An 18,738-nucleotide genomic window follows, 5' to 3' on the forward strand; every position below is an offset into this window, starting at 1 on the left:
TGCTTAGATGCATCCCTGTAAGGGAAATAAAGCTGCATGCACGCAGGTTCTACACAAGCATGCACAAGTCTATGTCCTGAGCACACCTCCAAAGAGCTCCACCCTAGCAGCTTTGACAGTGCAAGTCAGTCCCATGATTTGTTCCTTCTACAACATCCATTTTTGGAACCCAAATCCCATATACACAACCACTCTCCAAGGTGAAGTCCTGGAGCTTTTCCACATACACTCATTAGCACTACAGTAACAGAAATAATAGTTGCACCTACAAGATTCAGCCATGCTGCATTCAGGTGGCAGAGGAAGCTCTTTTCCAACAGTGTTACTTGACAAGAAATTAAATCCTATTTTCTCAGGGGGCCTGCAGAGGCCTACCACAGGCAGTCCTGCTCTCTGGATGCTCATAGCAAACCTGCAGGCCCTGCTGCACACATTAGTTGCAATAATGTAATTCCATTTGTAGGGCAATGAACAGGACTACCTTCTAGGGAGTATGGGTTTTGTACACACATTTCCTCTTCATTCATTCCAGAAAAGCTGTTTCTAATCTATCCAGAGTGCCTGAAAAGAGGAGGGAGATGCCTCACGTCAGAGCCTCTTCATCTGCAAGCAGCAGTGCAGGGAGCAGAGCATCCTATGAAACACCAGCACTATCAGACCTCCAGAGGCTCTTCTGGTTCAGAGGAGGATCTGATAATCACGTGGATGAAGTCTGGCCAAACATTTACCTGGGAGATGCGTAAGAACACATGGTCCTACCGTTAAGATGTTACTGACCCCTGGGAGGAAGAGCAAGGGCTGTGGCATGCTGGGGATCAGCTCTGGGGAATGCTTTTGCCATAAAGTCTTTCAAAACTGCTAACATAAGGAGTTTGGACATCATGAAAAACATGACATGCACTTACAGATAAGTGTGTTTGAGCTGAGGTGTTCTCTATTCTGTGAACTCCAGCAGATTTGGCAGGCTAAGAATTATTTGCATTCCAGACAAAAGTCCTTATAGAACCCATCTCAGATTGGTGCCAACTCTGCAATGGACTACGTGCCCTAGAAGCTGTGCTCTAAGGAAGCAGACAAACACAGCAGGCTTCACACCCCAATAGGAATAGCACGATCAAGAGTCACAATGGAGGAGGACCTGAATGAATTATACAATGAAGCTTTTGCCAGTCCATTTCCAATCTTTCTTCCAAACTGAAAATATCAAACAGGAATTTTCATGTAAATCTCTTATTCTTCTATTATTGCCATTTCCTCCTATTCTGATTGCTACAGATTATACAGAACATCAATTCATTTTCCCTGACTCCTCCTCCTCATGAGTACATCAGTTACGGATCACAGTTCTGTGGGACAACTTCAGCCCCAGTTTATGGTGGGAAGCAGTGAGAACATGGCTGGTGTGCACGAGGTAGCCACCTCATGAACCAGGAATAAGGTGCTGATGCAGGTGTGTGGGTGCTAGCCCTTGTGGCCAAGGCACGCTCAGCTCCAGAACTTGCTGAACCACTCTTTATGGGAAAACATTCATCGTTTGGCACAGTAAGCCATGTTCCCAGGCATAAACTGCTGGGAGGCATTTGCTTAACTAACAGCATCCCACTGGCAACTCTCTGCTCTTGCTGCTTTCCACAGCAGCATATCACGTTTTTCACGTGCAAAGCCACTATGGACTTTGTGAGATTTGCCCCTCTGTAAACAAGATGCAGTTCCTGCATCCTTCCCTAGCAGAAGCAGGCACTAACTTCAAACTGTGCTACTTTAGTAAAATGTTAGCAGGGTTGCCAATGAGCCCTTCATATCTTTCAACAGGTGGGCTGCTAGGAGCAAAACTACTCTTCAAAGCCTCAACATTACTCATATCCTTAATGCAGCAGATGGGCCATATAGCATCAACACAGGAGCCAAGTACTATGAAGATCTGCAAATGGAGTACTATGGAGTAGAAGCATTTGATGATCCTTCCTTTGATTTAAGTATCTTCTTCTATGATGCTGCCAATTTTATAGGCAAAGCCTTAGCCACTTCAGGAGGTAAGAGGAAGGCAAAGAGAAGCTTTGGGAGCAAGTTTCAACACAAGCCAAATGACTTCTCCTGCAGTAGGAGGCAGATAGCAAAGCTTGGGTCCACCATATGGCTCGAGAAGGCACATGCGGAACCACTGTACAAAAAGCAGGACAAGAGTGCCTGTGCCTGTGCCATGCACTGCAGGGAAGGTGGCCATAGCCAGGTCCCTGGGAGCTGGGGACACTGGCTGCCTCAGTCCCAGTGTGGTGGGAACAAGGGCCAACTCTAGGAGCAAAGCGAGAGGGAAGGGCAGCAGTTATGAAACTGCAGATGCCCCTTCACATGTCCACCCTGCAGGAACTGCCAGCATCCACGTGCCTACACACACACACCTTGCACACTGGCATGGGCTCCAGCCCAGCAAACCTGCCCAACATACAGCAGTCCTCCTCCCAGTGCATTCAGCTGGCAGCAGTGGCACTTTAGCGTGGGCTTAAATGCTTCAAATGCTTAAGTGCTGCACAGAATTGGAGCTTTGCTCAGACTGTCTATTAGGCTAGAGAGGTAGCAGAAGTTAATGAACTAAGTAAAAAACTATGAGCCTGACCAGAGCCTGCTGAATTTTTGTCAGCAGAGTTTGGATTATGGCCTAGTTATCATAATTTCCATTTGTTCCAGAGTTTGCTTTGATTCTGACTGGCTGCAGGATCTGCTGCTTTCACTGGAGTGCTTTATTAAATCCCTAGTTATAGCTCACACGGGGCTGCTGAGCTACAGTAAATTATGAGTCCGTTTTTACAGGCAGACTACCCTACAGAGTTTATGGGACTTGACAGTGATCACAGCCAGTGCCAGAACAAATTTTTCTGCCAAAACTTGTGTTTTGTTTTCTGTTGATTGGGTTTTTTTTTTTTACTTGTTTGGGTTTATTTTCCCCCCCAGAAAACTACACCAAGTCACATAAAGCTTCTCCTTCCACAGAAAATGTTAACTATTTTAATCTGAGCCCTAAGTTAGATGCAGGAGGTCAGTGTGAAGCATCTCCTTCTCTGAGATGTACGGCATGACCTTACACTAACCATCCCGGAAAACATGAGTATCTACGAGTTGTCACTGGTGTTTTCTCCACTTGTTTCTAGGAGCTCTTGTCCTCCTTGTGTATTTCTTACTTCACAAATGCTAAACCCCTGCCTCTTTCTTTCTGCAGGTAAGGTGTTTGTTCACTGTGCCATGGGGGTGAGCCGCTCTGCCTCTTTAGTGCTTGCCTTCCTAATGATCCACGAAAACATGACACTCGTGGATGCTCTGAAAACAGTGAGTGCTCACAGAGACATCTGCCCAAATTCAGGCTTCCTCAGCCAGCTCCGGGACTTGGACATCAAACTAAATGAAGAGAAGAAAGGAACCAGAGCATCTGCTAAGAAAGAGCTGTAAGACAGTATTGCTAAGAGGACAAAGTATTATTTGACTTTCCTGTATCTCTTTTAAGTTAATTGCATTTATAAGCTAAGGACAGAAGTTTGTGATAGACCAGAACACAAGTAATTACTGTAAGGGGATTTTATGTGGTCTTTCAATTTCGCAGAGCCCTCCAAAATTACACTTCTGATTCTTTGTACATTGTATTCCTCACTCTCCACCTTAAAATATTGCTCCCTGCTGGTGGGGGAAAAAAAAAAAGAAGGAAAAAAAGGAGAGAGAGATCAAGTTCCACTTCAGAAATAGCTGTGTTTCAGCAGCTAGTGAAGCTCATATCACTTTATGAAGTGTTAGGCTATTTGAGGTGAAATATGTCATATTATTTATGCTACAATAATGCTTAGAAGTTTTCTTATGAACCACCACCAACACCCCCCCCTCGCCTTTTGCTCCTTTGCTCCTTGTATCTAAAGTGGTTTGTATTTTAAGACTCAAACCTGGCATGGTTTAGTTATTGCTTTTACAATTGGTGGAACCACTGAGTTGGGAGTAAGAGGCAGAGCAGATGGGAAACAACACAAGCCCCTCTTGAAGAAATTATTCCAAGTTTTCCCTCTGTTCAGCAAACTAGCACTTTTTTCCTCCAAGAAAATACCTTTGTTTGAGACAGCATTCAAATGTTGTTCATCTTCCCTAATTTATCCATGAGAAGCTGTGGAAAATGTTTCTAAAGAGGAAAGTGGGTTCCCAGCTGAGGCTCCAAGCAGCTGCATAGGCAGTGGGAGGGGGTGCAGGAAAACGTTTGACATCAAAATTCAGCATACCCCAAATCTGTCTGACAGTACAACATCACAAGACTTGGGATTTTTGTTTTTTCTTCTCAAAAATACATGTCATTAGCATTGCAACATCACATTCTGTGGCATTTGCTTTTGTAAGGGGACTAAAGTGAAAACTGAAGGGACACAGGAATGGCAGGGAAGGTGCTGACAGGCATCAGGCTTTCATCTTTGTGTCTCTGGGCCACCATATGAGCACTCAATAGCTACTGTCATCTGACGGATCAGTGCTGCTTGGAAACTATGCGAAGCACATCTGGCTCTCGATTCCCAGCAGACAAACATTCACAGCACAAAGCCGGCTAGAGGATGGCAGTTGTTTGCATTCTTAGTACCAAAGTCAGGAATGCAGAGGCATGGATTCTCCCCACCGTGTGAGCTGGCTACTCAAGAAAAGGCAGCAACCAGGGAAAACATTCCTTGTCATTCCCTGTGCTGTCTACAAGGCAGACTTCTGGCTTCAGGACACACCACTCAGCACCTTTGTAACGTTTCTTAGTGATATCTGCATCTGCTATGCGGGGCAGGCCAGAGGGGCCAGAGCACAAAGCAGAGCGTTTGGCACTGACGCTCACGCAGAGCATCTCAGGGGGTTTTGCTCCGGACTGACGCTGGGGACTGGCCGTCCCCGAGCAGCAGGAAAGCAGTACTGGAGTGTTCTTTTGTTTTAGTTCCCTGCATAAGGAAATAGGCTGATGAGCTGCGGGGCTGTTCTGCAAGGTCAACAGAAACACAGCAGGAAGAATGATCAGCTTCAGACCCAACCCAAAATTTAATGTGCATTTTCCAATTAACTCTAATAAACCAACTTCAGCTTTCAACTGGAGAAAAAGGACTACTGGGTCTGGCTGCAGAGATGCCTCCAGCACTGGGCACAAGAACTGTGCTCCTCACACTCCTCATCTCCAGGAAAACTCTGCTTGCCTTAGCAGCAGCAGGAGCGATGCCAGCCAGTTCTGGCTGTAGAGCGAAGGGCATACAAGAGAACCTTTAGGTTGAACGCATTTCAAGTGACAGAACTTGGGTGCTTATAAAACGCTGCTTGGTGCAACTGCAACACCTGCCTCTCACTTTAATGGCAAATTCCTGCAAGCACTGCAGAGTGACACGCAGTGCCCCAGGCCACGATGCCGCACACACCCTTCACCCCCCGCAGACGCAGTGCAGGCAGGGTGCTGGCAGGGCACGGGCAGGGCGCAACCCGACGGCCCTTCGGCCGCCGCCCGCTGGCCACAGCATCGAACCGCCAGGTGGCGCCGTCGGCCCGGCGCGGGCGTCACCCTGGCTGGCAGGCGCCCGGCGGGTGGCGATGAGGCGGACCGGGCCGCCGGGGGCAGGCGGGGCTGCGGCGAGCGGTGGCCGCTGTCCAGCCGCTCCAGAACGTCAAGCCCGGGTTGGCCCTTTTGTTCCGAATTCGGGTCAAACTCGGAGGAAAACGGCGCAGGCGATGCGGAGAGCTCCGCGTGGGAGCGCAGCCGCCCTGGCACGCCGCGGGCGCCCCGTGCCGCCCGGGAGGCTGGGGCACGGCACACCCACACCCGCCCCGCCGGGACAAGCTCCCGCGGGCAGAACGCGGCCCCTCCCAACACGGTGCCGGGGTAACCTCAGCCCCTCACCCGCGCACACGGCCCGGGTCAGACCCAACCGCTGCACTGCAAGGGCGGCCGCAGATGGCCCTCGGTTACATCACGGGTGAGCCACCACTGCTCTGCCAGCAAGTACCTATGGCAGGAGCCCGGCGATCCAGGGCAAACCCAGCCACCACATCGCCTTGCACACCGCCGGTGCCAACCATGGCCACCCGCACTAGCATGCCAGCTGCAGACCAGAGCAGCCCCAGCAGGGCCGGCCGGGTCACATCTGCTGACGCCGCCTGCCCGCCGGCCGCTGCCACCACGCAGCCCCCGCTGCTGCCGCCCTCCAGCCGCCGCGCTCGGGCTGCTGCTTGCGGGGCCGAGGCGAGGAGAGGAGTGTGGTTTATCACTAACACAATTAAAAACAGGCTGTGAACAAGGTGAACAGAGAGAGGCTAGCGACTGTGCAACCGAGAGATCTGCTAGGAGGAAACGCAGTGGCATTACTCAAACCAAAGTAATCCGAGACACGGCAGCGCGGGAGCTGTGACTACCCAGGCAAGTACTTCAAACTGTTTACCAAAGAGCTCCCACGGAACCCAGCACATGCTCGAGGAAGCGTGATTTTAACTCGAGCCAGCTCCACAAGCAGTGGGGCAAGTGCAGGGCCCGGCCAGATTACTGTCTTTGCCGGTTTATTCCCAAACTCCAACACTGGCAAATTCTACTTTGCTTTCCAGCTGGATTCCCAGGCTGAGGCTCTTGTACTGAAAAAGATGCTTACATCTGAGCTGCCTCCTGTTTTTTTAAAAGAAAAATCTAATCCATCTTGGATTTATCATTCTCAGGGATCTGTCTTTAGGATAATAGCCATGAAGTGCTGCATCTGGGTGTCCTTTTCAGCTGATGCTCACAAAAGTCCTTACTGGGAAGGGAAACTGGCCAGCCAGTTACGCTGGAGAGAATGTGAAACAGACCATGAATGAAATGCTGTGCAGTTCAAATTCTAAACTTGGAGGTGGAAAAAAAATTAAGAAGTTTGAAAGGAGAATTTTTTTTGTTTTGCCTCTATTTTCCTTTTCCTTTTTTTCCAATACTAACTATATTTCTGGGCTTCTATGACTTATTTGTAACTAGGATAGAGGAATTTTTAATATCAGCTGCCTTTCTCTGAACGTTTTTATTGAGGAAATATGTTTGTATGGTTGTGGAAGTCATTGGGATGGTTAGAGTCAAAAAGTACAGGAAGAGAAGACTGGGTTAAATTAATTCCTGCTAAATACCTACCAGCAGACTTGCTGTCTGTATGGGAGGCTGGAGACAGAACTGTACCAGGGTAAAAAGGATACTGTGTCTATTTATAGTACTGCCTTCAACACCATAAGAATTCAAAGGCAAACTCCAACTCAGCACACAGTCTTCTCATCATCTGCTTCTGTCAAGATTAAATCAGGGCTGATCTCATTCCCTTGCCATGCAAATCCCTGCTAGGAAGGATCTGTTCCTTTCTGCAAGTATGGAACTACCATAGCATAAACCACTCCTAAGCTCATGTGCTTTGGGCTCTGGTAGTCCTCACCTAGCCAAATGTCACCTTTCTTCTTTGTAGTCAGAGGAAGAGGAGAAAAAGAGCCTCAGAAGCTTCAGCACTTTAGCAGGAACTGAAGGTGTTCTACTGCTGTGCCTCCCTACTCCTCTTACTGTCCCCAGCCCCTCTCCTTACACTAGATGTTCTGGGGCACTTGTGAAAAAGCAGGCAGCACAGTTGCAGCATGCTCCCAGTGCCAGACATCACAGGGAGGAAGAGGAGGAGGATTGTGGCACATGGCCATGGTCACAGTGGTGTCACTTTCTCAGATGAGGCACCCTACACTACAGGGGTCTGTGCAGGACCATCCATCTCTGGGAAGGATTGGTCTCCAACAGGCATGTGTGGCACCTGTTTATCAGTAGTAATTACCTCTGGTGTTAAGAGCACAAGTGAGAGTAGCCTTGGAAAAGGCATTAGTAAAAACCTGACCACCACTCTAAAAATAAGGCAGGCTCCTGGAGTTCGTTAGCTCTATTCATCTTCTAGCATCACGGTGCCTCAGATCTTTCCTTCTCATCTTCCACCTTCCAGTTGCTCTTTAATAAGAGCTGTTCTTTAGTTCTTCACAAAGCACTACCTACTGTACTCTCTTGGTGTTCCTCTTTTCTAATTCTGTTATCAAGCTGTCTGCTAGGTGGGGAGCAGAAGGTGCAGGACTTGGTGCTGCTTTTGAGGTGTAGGTAATTATTATGTGCATCTGTTATTGCGGCTGCTGCCTCAACAGGTGGAAAACATGCTGTTCCCTGATAGATTTGCAGCACTCTGTGCTCCTGCCTTGTCTTTCTTCCAGAGCCAGTCGTGTGGTGTTCCTAAAATAATAAACACAGTCTCACTGCTGCCACAAAAAAAGCCCTGGTAAATATATTTTTATGGGAATGAAATATTAAAGGATTTGAACAGAAAGCAAGATACGAGCAGTAAGGTTGGGTAAAGACTCAAAGGCTGATTTGCTTCCTTTCCCTGAGGCACATCAAGGCTGTGCTGTTTGCACTTTTGAGATGGATAGTGGGGAATTACTTAACCCAAAATGATGGAAACAATTCAGACTATAATAATATAGCATGAGAGTTTCTCACATTACATCTATTCCCCATACTGCTGGCTAGATTCTGCCTTCAGAGTCACATGCACAACTCTCATTGGATTCTGGAGGAAATGTGCTTGAAGCCAAAATGCATTTCACTGTCTTTCTGAAGTCCTTCTATGACTGAATTGCTAAATCTTGAGCTCAAGGACTGGGGACAAAGCTCATCTAAACATTCCTCAGTGCCTGTCTCTGTGAGATTCCCAACTGATGTGTCTTATTTTGAATTTCATCTTCCCACTTTCCTAAAAACACAAAGCAGAAATACACATTTCCTCTGCTCTGGAGTGCAGGAATTGCCAAATTTCCCATCAGGTTCTCTCACAGCATATGCTGGGTCCAAGTTTGTCTAAAAATGCTACAAGTCCTTTGTGGAGTAGAAGGAGAGGAGACCAGAAACACAGGCCAAGTTTCCTCCCACCATAGCCCCCAAAGGGGACCCATATCCTGTTTCCTCTCTCCCAAATATTTCACCTGGATTGGGGTTTCATTAAGAGCAATACACATTGCTTGAGTTTAGGCTTTGGTTCGTGCTTCCTGCTGACACTGCAGAGACTACAAGAGCCATGGAAGTGGAGTCTGACCCGGGGGCTCCAAACTTTGCTAAACACTGCAATAGCAAAGCAAATTAGATGGAGAGCATGTTAAGTGGGTTAGGAGATAGCTGTTGACCAACAAATCTTCATTAAGTTCCCCCAACAAGCTGTGCTGCACCTCCAAGTGAAACTGATTATTGTGTTGTCATCTGGCCTAAAAGAAAAGTCAGACTTGTCTGACACCTAACTACAAATACAACACAATATGAATCCACCTTGCTCCATGCATGCACTCATTTTGATGTTGGTGCATCATTCAAACAGCCCAAGTCCCACTCTGTTCACCACCAGTTATTTACTGCCCTGGTTTTGGCTGACTCTTTTATTTACTGCCAGTATCTCACTGAGACTTTGTTCACTGTTTTATGGTGACTTCCTGGATTACTGGTTTGCATTACCAAAGACAAAGTCTGAGATCAATTCCTGGCGCTGTTCTCCAGACATTTCAGCTTAAGAGCCACCAGCATGAACGCCAAGAGTTCATACAAGTTTCACCTCCCCACAGCAAAGCCTGCACTCAGCACAACAGCAGCTCTCACAGGATTAGAGCAACCCCCTTTTCTGATATTCATGTCTTCTGAGGCCTCTGACAGCCTTCCTCACAGACCACTACTAAAAATCCAGCTCCACAGGTAAAGCCCAGGTGCTAACCTATTCTGCTGTATAGGCTTTAAAAGCACTCTGCCCAATGTAGGCCAAACAGAGAGGTCTGACAAGAAAGTGTCAGGGGAAGCAAGGGGAATGAAACAGCTGCACTGAGAGTTACATAGCTTCAGCATCTGCAGAGCCCGTGCAGAACAGGACCCTCTGCCACAAACTGCGCTCGCTGCAAAGTCAGGCAAGAATCAATTATTAGGTATTTGTCTTCTAAGTATAAGATAACAAAACAAAAGGTACATGCAGATAGAGCATGAATGAAGGAGTTAGCCTTCACTATCATTCTTGGTCAGACAATATTTATGGTGGCCAAACTGTATGTTTGCCATGGAGACTGGTTCTTCTCTGTACCACATTGTCCTCGGAGTCACAGAACACTTGAAAACTGCAGATGGGCCTTTACCTTTTCTGTATCCAAGAGAAAGCATTGATTATTTGGGATTGTGCAGCAACACCTCAGCACCCAAGCTTTTACTGGTCCCCAACACTTGGGCACTGCAAAGCAACCTCACCTTCACAACCTTGCCTTGCCTCTTGTGTTCCAGACAAGACTGTGGAGGGCAACCACAGCAGCTGTGCTCTAATGCAATCTGAATCAGTTTTGCTAGCGAGTAGTTGGTTTCTATGCCTAGATAGAAATGTGTTCTACTCGTTTTGTACCAGGTGATCTGTGACAGCTGGGGGCACGTTTTTTAACTGCTAGCTTGTTTTAGAAATATGGTAGAAGTTAACCTGAAGGACAAATAATCAGAAATACCTGTAATCCCAAGAGCTAACACAACTGCTGGGAAAGTCTAGACTTCAAATCATCTGTGCTACAGAACAGAATCAGTCTCTGCTTTTTTTCCCTTCAGCAGACTTAGTAGTGAGATTTTACAATGAGAAGAAAGCAATCTGCTTAGCTGACTTGGGATTTTATCTCTTTCTGTTGCATCTCTTAGACTCTACACACATCAGCAAGCAAGTCTCAGCTCTGCTCAGACTCAGTCTGACCTCTGTACTAACTTGATTTATTTGGTTTAGTTCTCAAATAGTACATTACGTTATACCCCAAAGGGCCTGATTAGAACCAACCAGCATTTTAATGATTTATGAGGGACATCTGGAACTGTGTGGGTAGCTTATGTGTTGTGTCACTGCTATAGGAGTCTATATTGATCATACCAGTGTGCTCCAAGACAAGAGCGTGTCAAATTCCAATGAGCTTTAGTTCACAAACCTGATTTGACAGGTGGCCAAGCTTGCACTGGGACTGAGCATAGTTCTAATGATGGGAATAAAACAGAACAGCTGGATTGCTTCTAGCTAGTGCATTGTGAGAGGTTTTCTATTCCTTTCTCTCATTCTAGTCCTATCTTGTAGTGCTTAAGGAGGTGTTTATCGTTCCCAGCTCTGTAGCCAGAAACATGGTCAATAGGATCTTGCTATCGGCTCTCTGGTTTATCTTTCTACCAGAAGATACTGGTGAGAAACAGAGATTACTAAAACTATCCTTCCAAACCTCTGAGTCCTGCCATGGCTATCACATTGCTAGAAAGTTTCAGATCAGAGTGGCTCGGCAAGAGAAAGAAAGATGAAGAAATGATTAGGAAGATAGTACCAGGTACCAGTGTTTGGCAACCCTCTGTCCCCGAGCTACCTCCCATCTCTGACTTGCAGAGAGATGTAGAAAAATCGTCCAACTAAACTGTACCACCTCCACCTGTGCAGTGGGAATAGCAGTGTCTTCCTCACAGACTCACTGTGAGACAACTACAAAACACATTCTGCTGCTCAAGAACTGCAACTGCCTACCTCCTGCTGTTTTCCATCTTCCTTCCTAGGAGGTTACTCAACCCTCCTGCTATGCCAGCATAGGGGTATGTATTTGCCGTCTCAAGTAAGTTAGCATAGAGATATCTTTGTGGTCCTTGTAGAGACCACAGGGCAAGAACAAAGAGCAGTGAAGCTGTCAATGCCTCTAAACAAAATAGAACCGCCCCCCCCCCCCAAAAAAAAAAAAAAAAAAGGCAATGTATTGTTTTTAAGATAGAGGAACATACCAGAACTAGTCACAGGGGAGAAGTGCTTTGTATTGTGCCATCCTTTTGGTTAAGTCCCTGGGGCAGAAACCATTCATTAGAAATGAAATTCTTTGCATTCTGAAGCCTGTAGTTTCCAGTGCTGGGCTGGAGGACATTGCTATATTACTATTGTTACAGTGGCCTCATTCACCTTCAGATGTGGCCTGCTAAACTCTGGTGGGAACACAGGACACCAGGCTAAGGGACTGCATTACAACCAGGGTTCTGTGCAGAGCACAGCACAGGAAATTCTTGGCCTCTGAACACTGCTGAGGCAAGAAAGAAACATGACTTCTGCCTCAGGTAACTTCGGAGGTGTCCTGGGAAAGTCAGATCAGCTCGATGAAGAGTACACAGCCCTCTCTGCAGGGTCGTGCTGCATTAGCATCAACCAGTAAAGAGAGCACCATGTGCTCTCTGCGTCTGCAGGCTGCAAATACTGGTAACCAATTACTGAAGCTCACCAAAAAAGCAATTGGGATTTGTGTTGCTTGGGAACGCGGAAGGCTTTGGAGTGGTTGTACCAAAACACCAGTGTTGGCCAGACAAGCCAGCTGGTTACTGGCAGCTCCAAGAGGAAATCACAGTATCACAGTATATCAGGATTGGAAGAGACCTCACAGATCATCAAGTCCAACCCTTTACCACAGAGCTCAAGGCTAGACCATGGCACCAAGTGCCACGTCCAATCCTGCCTTGAACAGCCCCAGGCACGGCGACTCCACCACCTCCCCGGGCAGCCCATTCCAGTGTCCAATGACTCTCTCAGGGAAGAACTTTCTCCTCACCTCCAGCCTAAATTTCCCCTGGTGCAGCCTGAGGCTGTGTCCTCTCCTTCTGGTGCTGGCCACCTGAGAGAAGAGAGCAACCTCCTCCTGGCCACAACCACCCCTCAGGTAGTTGTAGACAGCAATAAGGTCACCCCTGAGCCTCCTCTTCTCCAGGCTAACCAATCCCAGCTCCCTCAGCCTCTCCTCGTAGGGCTGTGCTCAAGGCCTCTCCCCAGCCTCGTAGCCCTTCTCTGGACACGCTCAAGCATCTCAATGTCCCTCCTAAACTGGGAGGCCCAGAACTGAACACAGTACTCAAGGTGTGGTCTAAGCAGTGCAGAGTACAGGGGCAGAATGACCTCCCTGCTCCTGCTGACCACACCATTCCTGATGCAGTGTGCTTGATTCTCTACCAGATCAGGTTGGGTTAATGCTACAAGGATGCACTTGGCAGCCGAGAGCACAGGAGTGCAAGGGGCTCCAGAGGGCCCAACTTTGCAGCTGCACTTCTGTGCTAGCAGCCAAAAGCCCTGCATCTTTTCTGGGACTAGGGCTGGAGGAGAGCTGACTTTCCTTTGCTTGCTTGCCAAGAGCCAAGTTCAGGTCCTTAGAGCTTTACAGTGCTCTAGCTCCAGCTGATGACTTCATGAACACCTAGTGTCATGAGGAACACAGATCCCTGCACAGCTTTAAATGTCTGTGTTTCCCTACCATGCGCCGATGACATCACTGACACCTAAGGGCCTGAACTCTGGTCTTGGCAGGTAGAAGCCTTTCGGGTCACCTTACATTGAGGTTCTTGCTCTCACTGCATGTGCATGTAATGATTGCTAGGTGGCTGTAATTAAAGGACTGCAAAGCACCACCTAATGCACCAGCAATAAATTCTTTATGACTGATGCTATAAAAGCAGTTAAAAAAACCTGTAACATGCAGATTGCTAGCAGTGCCTGAGCCCATTTAATGCACAGCTTTAAGGAGGTACAATGTGCACTATTAAAATGGCAGGTAAAATTTTAAAGTAGTAAATTAAAGGCCCAATTCTGCAGCAAAAAGCTTCAGCGGTGCAGACGTCAGAGAAAAGCCTGGGGTGGGAGAGCTACCTCCTTTTCTTGTCTCTGTGGTCCTTTTAGTGGTGCTGGCTATCAGCCACGATGTCTGTAAAGCCCACCCCTGCCTAGTGCAGAGTCAGACACATGCTGAGGATCCCATTTCTATTGCCAAAACGCACTTGGGTTCAGAAAACCCTCGGGTTTGTATTCTGTGAGGGAGGAGTGGTCAGGGAAAATCCATTTAGTTGCCTCTTCTTTTCACTTCTCTTTTATCCAGTCAAAGCTGGATAATAGCTTTACAAAGACTATTTCTTGTGGTAAAGAATAAAATAAATACACATGCAAGACCTAGAAAAATTACCAAAATCAGAAGGTTTTGCACATTTGGTACAACACTGCTGCATGTGAAAGGATGGCTGCTGCTGCTGTCTAGCCACCATGGGGAAACACACAAGGTCAGTCAATACAAGTGTATTAACCAGCTAGTGACAAGAGAACATTTTATCCTACCATTACAGACCACAAAAGGGGCCACCCTGCTTCAGAGCCTGCAAGCCTATGCACATCCTGAAACAGTCAAGACCATCAGGTCTGAGCCACGCTGGCTGCCCTGCAGACTTCCTGTGGAAAAGGAGACATTTTTGAGGCTTCTGAGGCCTGCCGAGCCACAGCATCAGTGGAAGCTGCAGCAAATGTAGCATATTTGAGAACTGGGATGGATTCATTTCTTCCTTGCATTTGAGTAGTACTTTGCAGCAGAAATGTCACTGCTAATTTCCCTTGGATGTCACACTTGGAGCAGACATGTCACAATCTCACTCCAGTTATGACAGAAAACTTGGTACCAATGTACTACTGCAGGAACAAAAATCCAGTAAGATGTTTTCCTCTTCCATGTGTTTTTCCAAGCTATCCAACAGAGAGATACTAACTTAGTTTGCTCCACCACATAGGCTCTGCTGTCTGTTGAGAGCAAGTCCATTTAAATGGATTTTGCCAAGTCACACCAAGTGGGTGCCTTACCCTATATGTATGGCTGGGTTGAAGTTGTAGGTCTGGAAGCTTCTACTAAATTTGGAAGTGCTGTTCAGATTACATCCTCCAGCTGCTGGAGAGATTTTCTTACCAACAGTTGGCTACTCAGATACCTCATACCTCCCTGGAAACTGCCTCTATCTCAGCTTTCAAGTTCAGCCAGCCCTACCTCCGTCACTGCTCTCTTTGCCTCCTACCATCTATATCCCATAGCACTCCGAGCAACTGATAAATGATGGCTCCACTGAGGCTGCCGGGTTAAACACCAGGAAAGAGAGAATGATGACAGTAATACTTGTCATTTGTGTGGAGATGTGGCAACACAAACCCCCCTCAAACGTTTGTTAACCTGGAGGAATCTTTCCAAGGCATAGGCTTTCTGAGAAACATTTACGACTTCTGAATACACGACAGGCATGAACTTGACACAACCTACTTTGGCCAATCCCGGAGCTTCAGCCTGGTCTTTTACCACCACAAATCCGTCTATTTCAAGTGCAGTCAGACTGATGTCTCCACTGAGATGACAAGGTTAGAGCACATACCAGCCAGAGGAACAAACCAAACCAGGATGCAGAGCACTTTGTTCTAAGGACTGAAGAACTCAGGAGTATTTTTACAGAAGAATGTCTACATTCTGCTCGTCCACAAAAGCCAGTACAATGCCTGGGATGAATAAAACACTCAGTACACCACTGAAATGAAAGCACTGCTATCTCTACATTATACTCAGACCTCCCCTTTATCTTGGTGTGGGAACATGCGAGGAAAATTAGAGGACAATCTAGGCTTTCTACTAAACTTTCTAGAGGCAAGAGCTGTTTTTTCCTCCTGAATTCACAGCATCATGCTGCAGGGTTTTGTGCCACCCCATCCCAGTCTTCATACCATCCTCTCAGCTTGATCTTGTACCAATAGAATGTCAAATTATCAAATTACACTGCCTTTTGAGGGTTTTTTTCCTTATTTAATTAAATGCTGTGATGCTAGACAAATTGGATCAAAAGTGGCACATGTTTCCAAGGACTGAGGCATATGTCAAGGGATATCTGCCTCTACAGGCCCCCTTCTCAGCATGGCACTGAGCAGTGCTAATTACGTTAGAGTCAAGCTGTAGCCACTGAATTAATTAAAAAGCAATCAAAATGTCCACAGTATATGCAGTCCACAGGCACCCAGTGTTGGGAAGAGAGGAAGCCTAAATACTTGGGAAGGAGACACTTTTTGGGACCTCTCACAGGACCACTTTTCTGTCTTCCTGGGATAGTCCATACAGGGAACCACTGACCTGGCCATTCTCATAGCCCAGCTGCAGCAAAGACACTACATGGGTTTCCAGAAAGAGATGCAAAGGTAGTGTGGTGACAGCTACAGCCTGTGTCATGGTCTGGATTGCCAGGATGACCTCTGCACTACAACAGGCCTCTATTTCTCACGCCAGTCACAATTAAGAGGATTCTACTACACAGATCAGATACAATTACAGTTGTAGTCAAAACTAATTCAGAATTAGCTAAACATAATGGTAACATGTCTTTTCTGTGATTGACTCATCAGTGTAGTACAACTCCAGCAGGGCGAAGATCAGGAATAGTTCATATGAATGTCATTCAGAAAGTGGCACTTAAAAACACACATCACAGGAAGATCCACTACAGAAAGCACATAGAGAGGAACTGAGCTGAGAACCATTACAAACATGTTTTTAAACAAATGACCAAATCATGACCTATAATCTAATACACCCTACTTTGTTTTAATCTCTTCGTGCTTCTTATAAAGTGTCACACAAAGTGTTAATGAAGCATTTTTTCCTTTAAATACATGCATTTCAGCCAGTGATGCCTGCATGTGAAAAAGTAGAGAGTTAAAATGTTAGACTGATGCTAGGACTGAGCAGTCATTTTTTTGGTGGAAAAAAACAGTTTTCCTGTATGTTTTCTGTGGAAAGCTCTTTTTTTCCTTTCCAGCATATTCACTATTCAGTATATCAGTTGAACAACAGAAACTTCTCAGATTTTGAATCACTGACAATTATTTAACATTTTAAATCTGAACTGCAGTTCTTCCTTTTTATTGGACAGAGTTTACCTGAACCAGTGCTGCTCTCCCTTTGAAAGGCTGTGACCAGATGCAGATGGAGTAAGTTTCGTGTGCAGCACGAGCAGTACATGCCTGTACTTAACGGGAGGAAATTCCATAGCAGCAATGCAAGACGAATGTGCACACAGACCGAGTCACCTTAGGGAAGCACACCCGTCCGATAAAGATGCCCTACAGCTTTGGATATTCATGCAGCACACACACTGCCTACTTTTGCCAAGCCCACGCAGATATGGTCACCTTTAGAGAGACAACTACCTAATAATAATAATCATTACTATTCTGAAGAAGCACTTCTCCTAAGTTGTGCCATGCTTCAGTTATATGCCCAGCTCTTACAGAGGTGGAGTTACGGACCTGGAAAGCACAGCTCCCAGAAGGGCTGTGCAAGTGAATTGCTACCTGTTCTTCCCCACCTTAATGGCAGCCTGAACGCTGCAGCATTACCAGGACTTTTGGGCAGTGCCCTGTAATTCTCTACTCCTACAGGGCTTAGGAAAGCAAGGCTGACAGGAGCCTTCAGTCCTCTGAGGCTAGGTAATATAAAAATCAATATGTTTATACAGTGGAGAGAGCAAGAGGAAGATATAACAGTCAGTAGTAAATAAGAAAACAAACCCCAAAAACAAGCAGTTGAAAGCAGCTTTATGGGGAGTGAGAAGTGCCCTAGAGTGGTCATTAGCCAGACTGCCAGGAATGAGATATATCAAAAAAGAGAGCATTTGCTGCAGATATTATGAGGTGGGAAGGATTGGAGGAAGCTATTATTTTTGAAAGTATTTAATGAACTGGCAGGTGGCCCTGTGGTCAGGACATAAGAAATGTAAGTCCCATTTCTGCTGTAGACTTCCTGTGTGGGTTCAGAGAAGTCAATGTGGGTGTCTGAGATCATCAGCAGGAGCCGGGTCAACCTGACACGGGAGCACCAGGGTGGTCAGGATCAAAGAAGCTGTTGCTTCTTCTTGCATAAAGCCATACAAAATGGGCAAGAACATTTGCATTTGTTTTTCACAGTGAAGGCTGACATTGGAGGAGGTAGGCATATGTGGGAAGGAAGCACATTCCACAGTGGAGCTCTTTGTAATACAAACAATACAAGACCCTCTAGGAACTCACATTTTGGTGAAAACCAGGATTCAAGAGGACAGGGCTGCCTGGAAGGTGGGGTGGCAGAAGATGTAATGAAATAACTTAGGGCTCTTCTTGGCAGTGAGTGGCAAGGCAAATCACCCACAGTGCACAGCAGAAGAGTGGCTTCTAGTCAACGCTCAGGGACCTAAAACTGACACAAGTCATTACTTCCCTCCTGTGTTTTGGTGGACGTTTCAAGGACTTAGTTGCTCTATTTCTCCTTCAGCAAACCTGGGTTACTACTCAAGTGCAATAAGCTCCCAAAGCAGGCTAGTCTTGAGGCTCTCTGCCCCTCTCGTTGTGCACGTAAAGACAAGTAATTTTAAACAAAATCACACCAAAATGTGAACTCAGTAGCTTGATGGGAAGCTAGGCAACCTTTTCACCACAGTTAGTGTTTGGGGAGACACAGTCAGTGATGGAGTGTGAGCATGAGTAAATGAGAGAGATGTTCAGCAGGAAGAGAGACTTCAGGTCTGCTGTCCTGGGCTGCTGTATCCCAAACTACGCCTCTAATTGTTTATGCAAACGACTTTCAGTAGGCAGTGCCAGACCATGGCTTTGACTCACTGACCACAACTTCACCCACGTCCTAGACAGCTGCAGGAGTTGACAGAATTCCTGACATCTCTTGTCTAAATTTGAAACCACAGAGATACATATTTTAAAATACTTTCTTACAACAAAACTAGCAAGAATTTATCTTAAAAATCCTCCCAGCAGTTCAAATCTATAGCTAGCACCAGGAAGTACTAATACAAAAGAAACACATGGCATGAGAACAGAGTAATTCCAGAGATGAACTGGTGCTGAAAAA

The 18,738-nt window shown here is 46.5% G+C and overlaps 1 protein-coding gene and 1 long non-coding RNA gene across 2 annotated transcripts in view; one reads left to right on the plus strand and one right to left on the minus strand.

Annotated features, from left to right (window-relative positions):
- The window catches only part of LOC135176396 (dual specificity protein phosphatase 13B-like), a 9,846-nt gene extending 6,214 nt beyond the window's left edge, over positions 1 to 3,632 (plus strand). The window contains exons 2-4 of the mRNA XM_064145550.1: positions 557 to 739; positions 1,813 to 2,033; positions 3,215 to 3,632. Coding sequence (XP_064001620.1) covers positions 579 to 739; positions 1,813 to 2,033; positions 3,215 to 3,441 — 609 coding nt within the window. The 5' untranslated portion in view covers positions 557 to 578 and the 3' untranslated portion in view covers positions 3,442 to 3,632. The remainder of the gene's footprint in view (positions 1 to 556; positions 740 to 1,812; positions 2,034 to 3,214) is intronic.
- Positions 1 to 18,738, minus strand: part of LOC135176402 (uncharacterized) — a 25,148-nt gene that overhangs the window by 1,432 nt on the left and 4,978 nt on the right. The gene's annotated exons all lie outside the window — the stretch shown is intronic.

The sequence above is a fragment of the Pogoniulus pusillus genome, chromosome 6 (assembly GCF_015220805.1).
Source record: "Pogoniulus pusillus isolate bPogPus1 chromosome 6, bPogPus1.pri, whole genome shotgun sequence".
Taxonomy (NCBI): Eukaryota; Metazoa; Chordata; class Aves; order Piciformes; family Lybiidae; genus Pogoniulus; species Pogoniulus pusillus.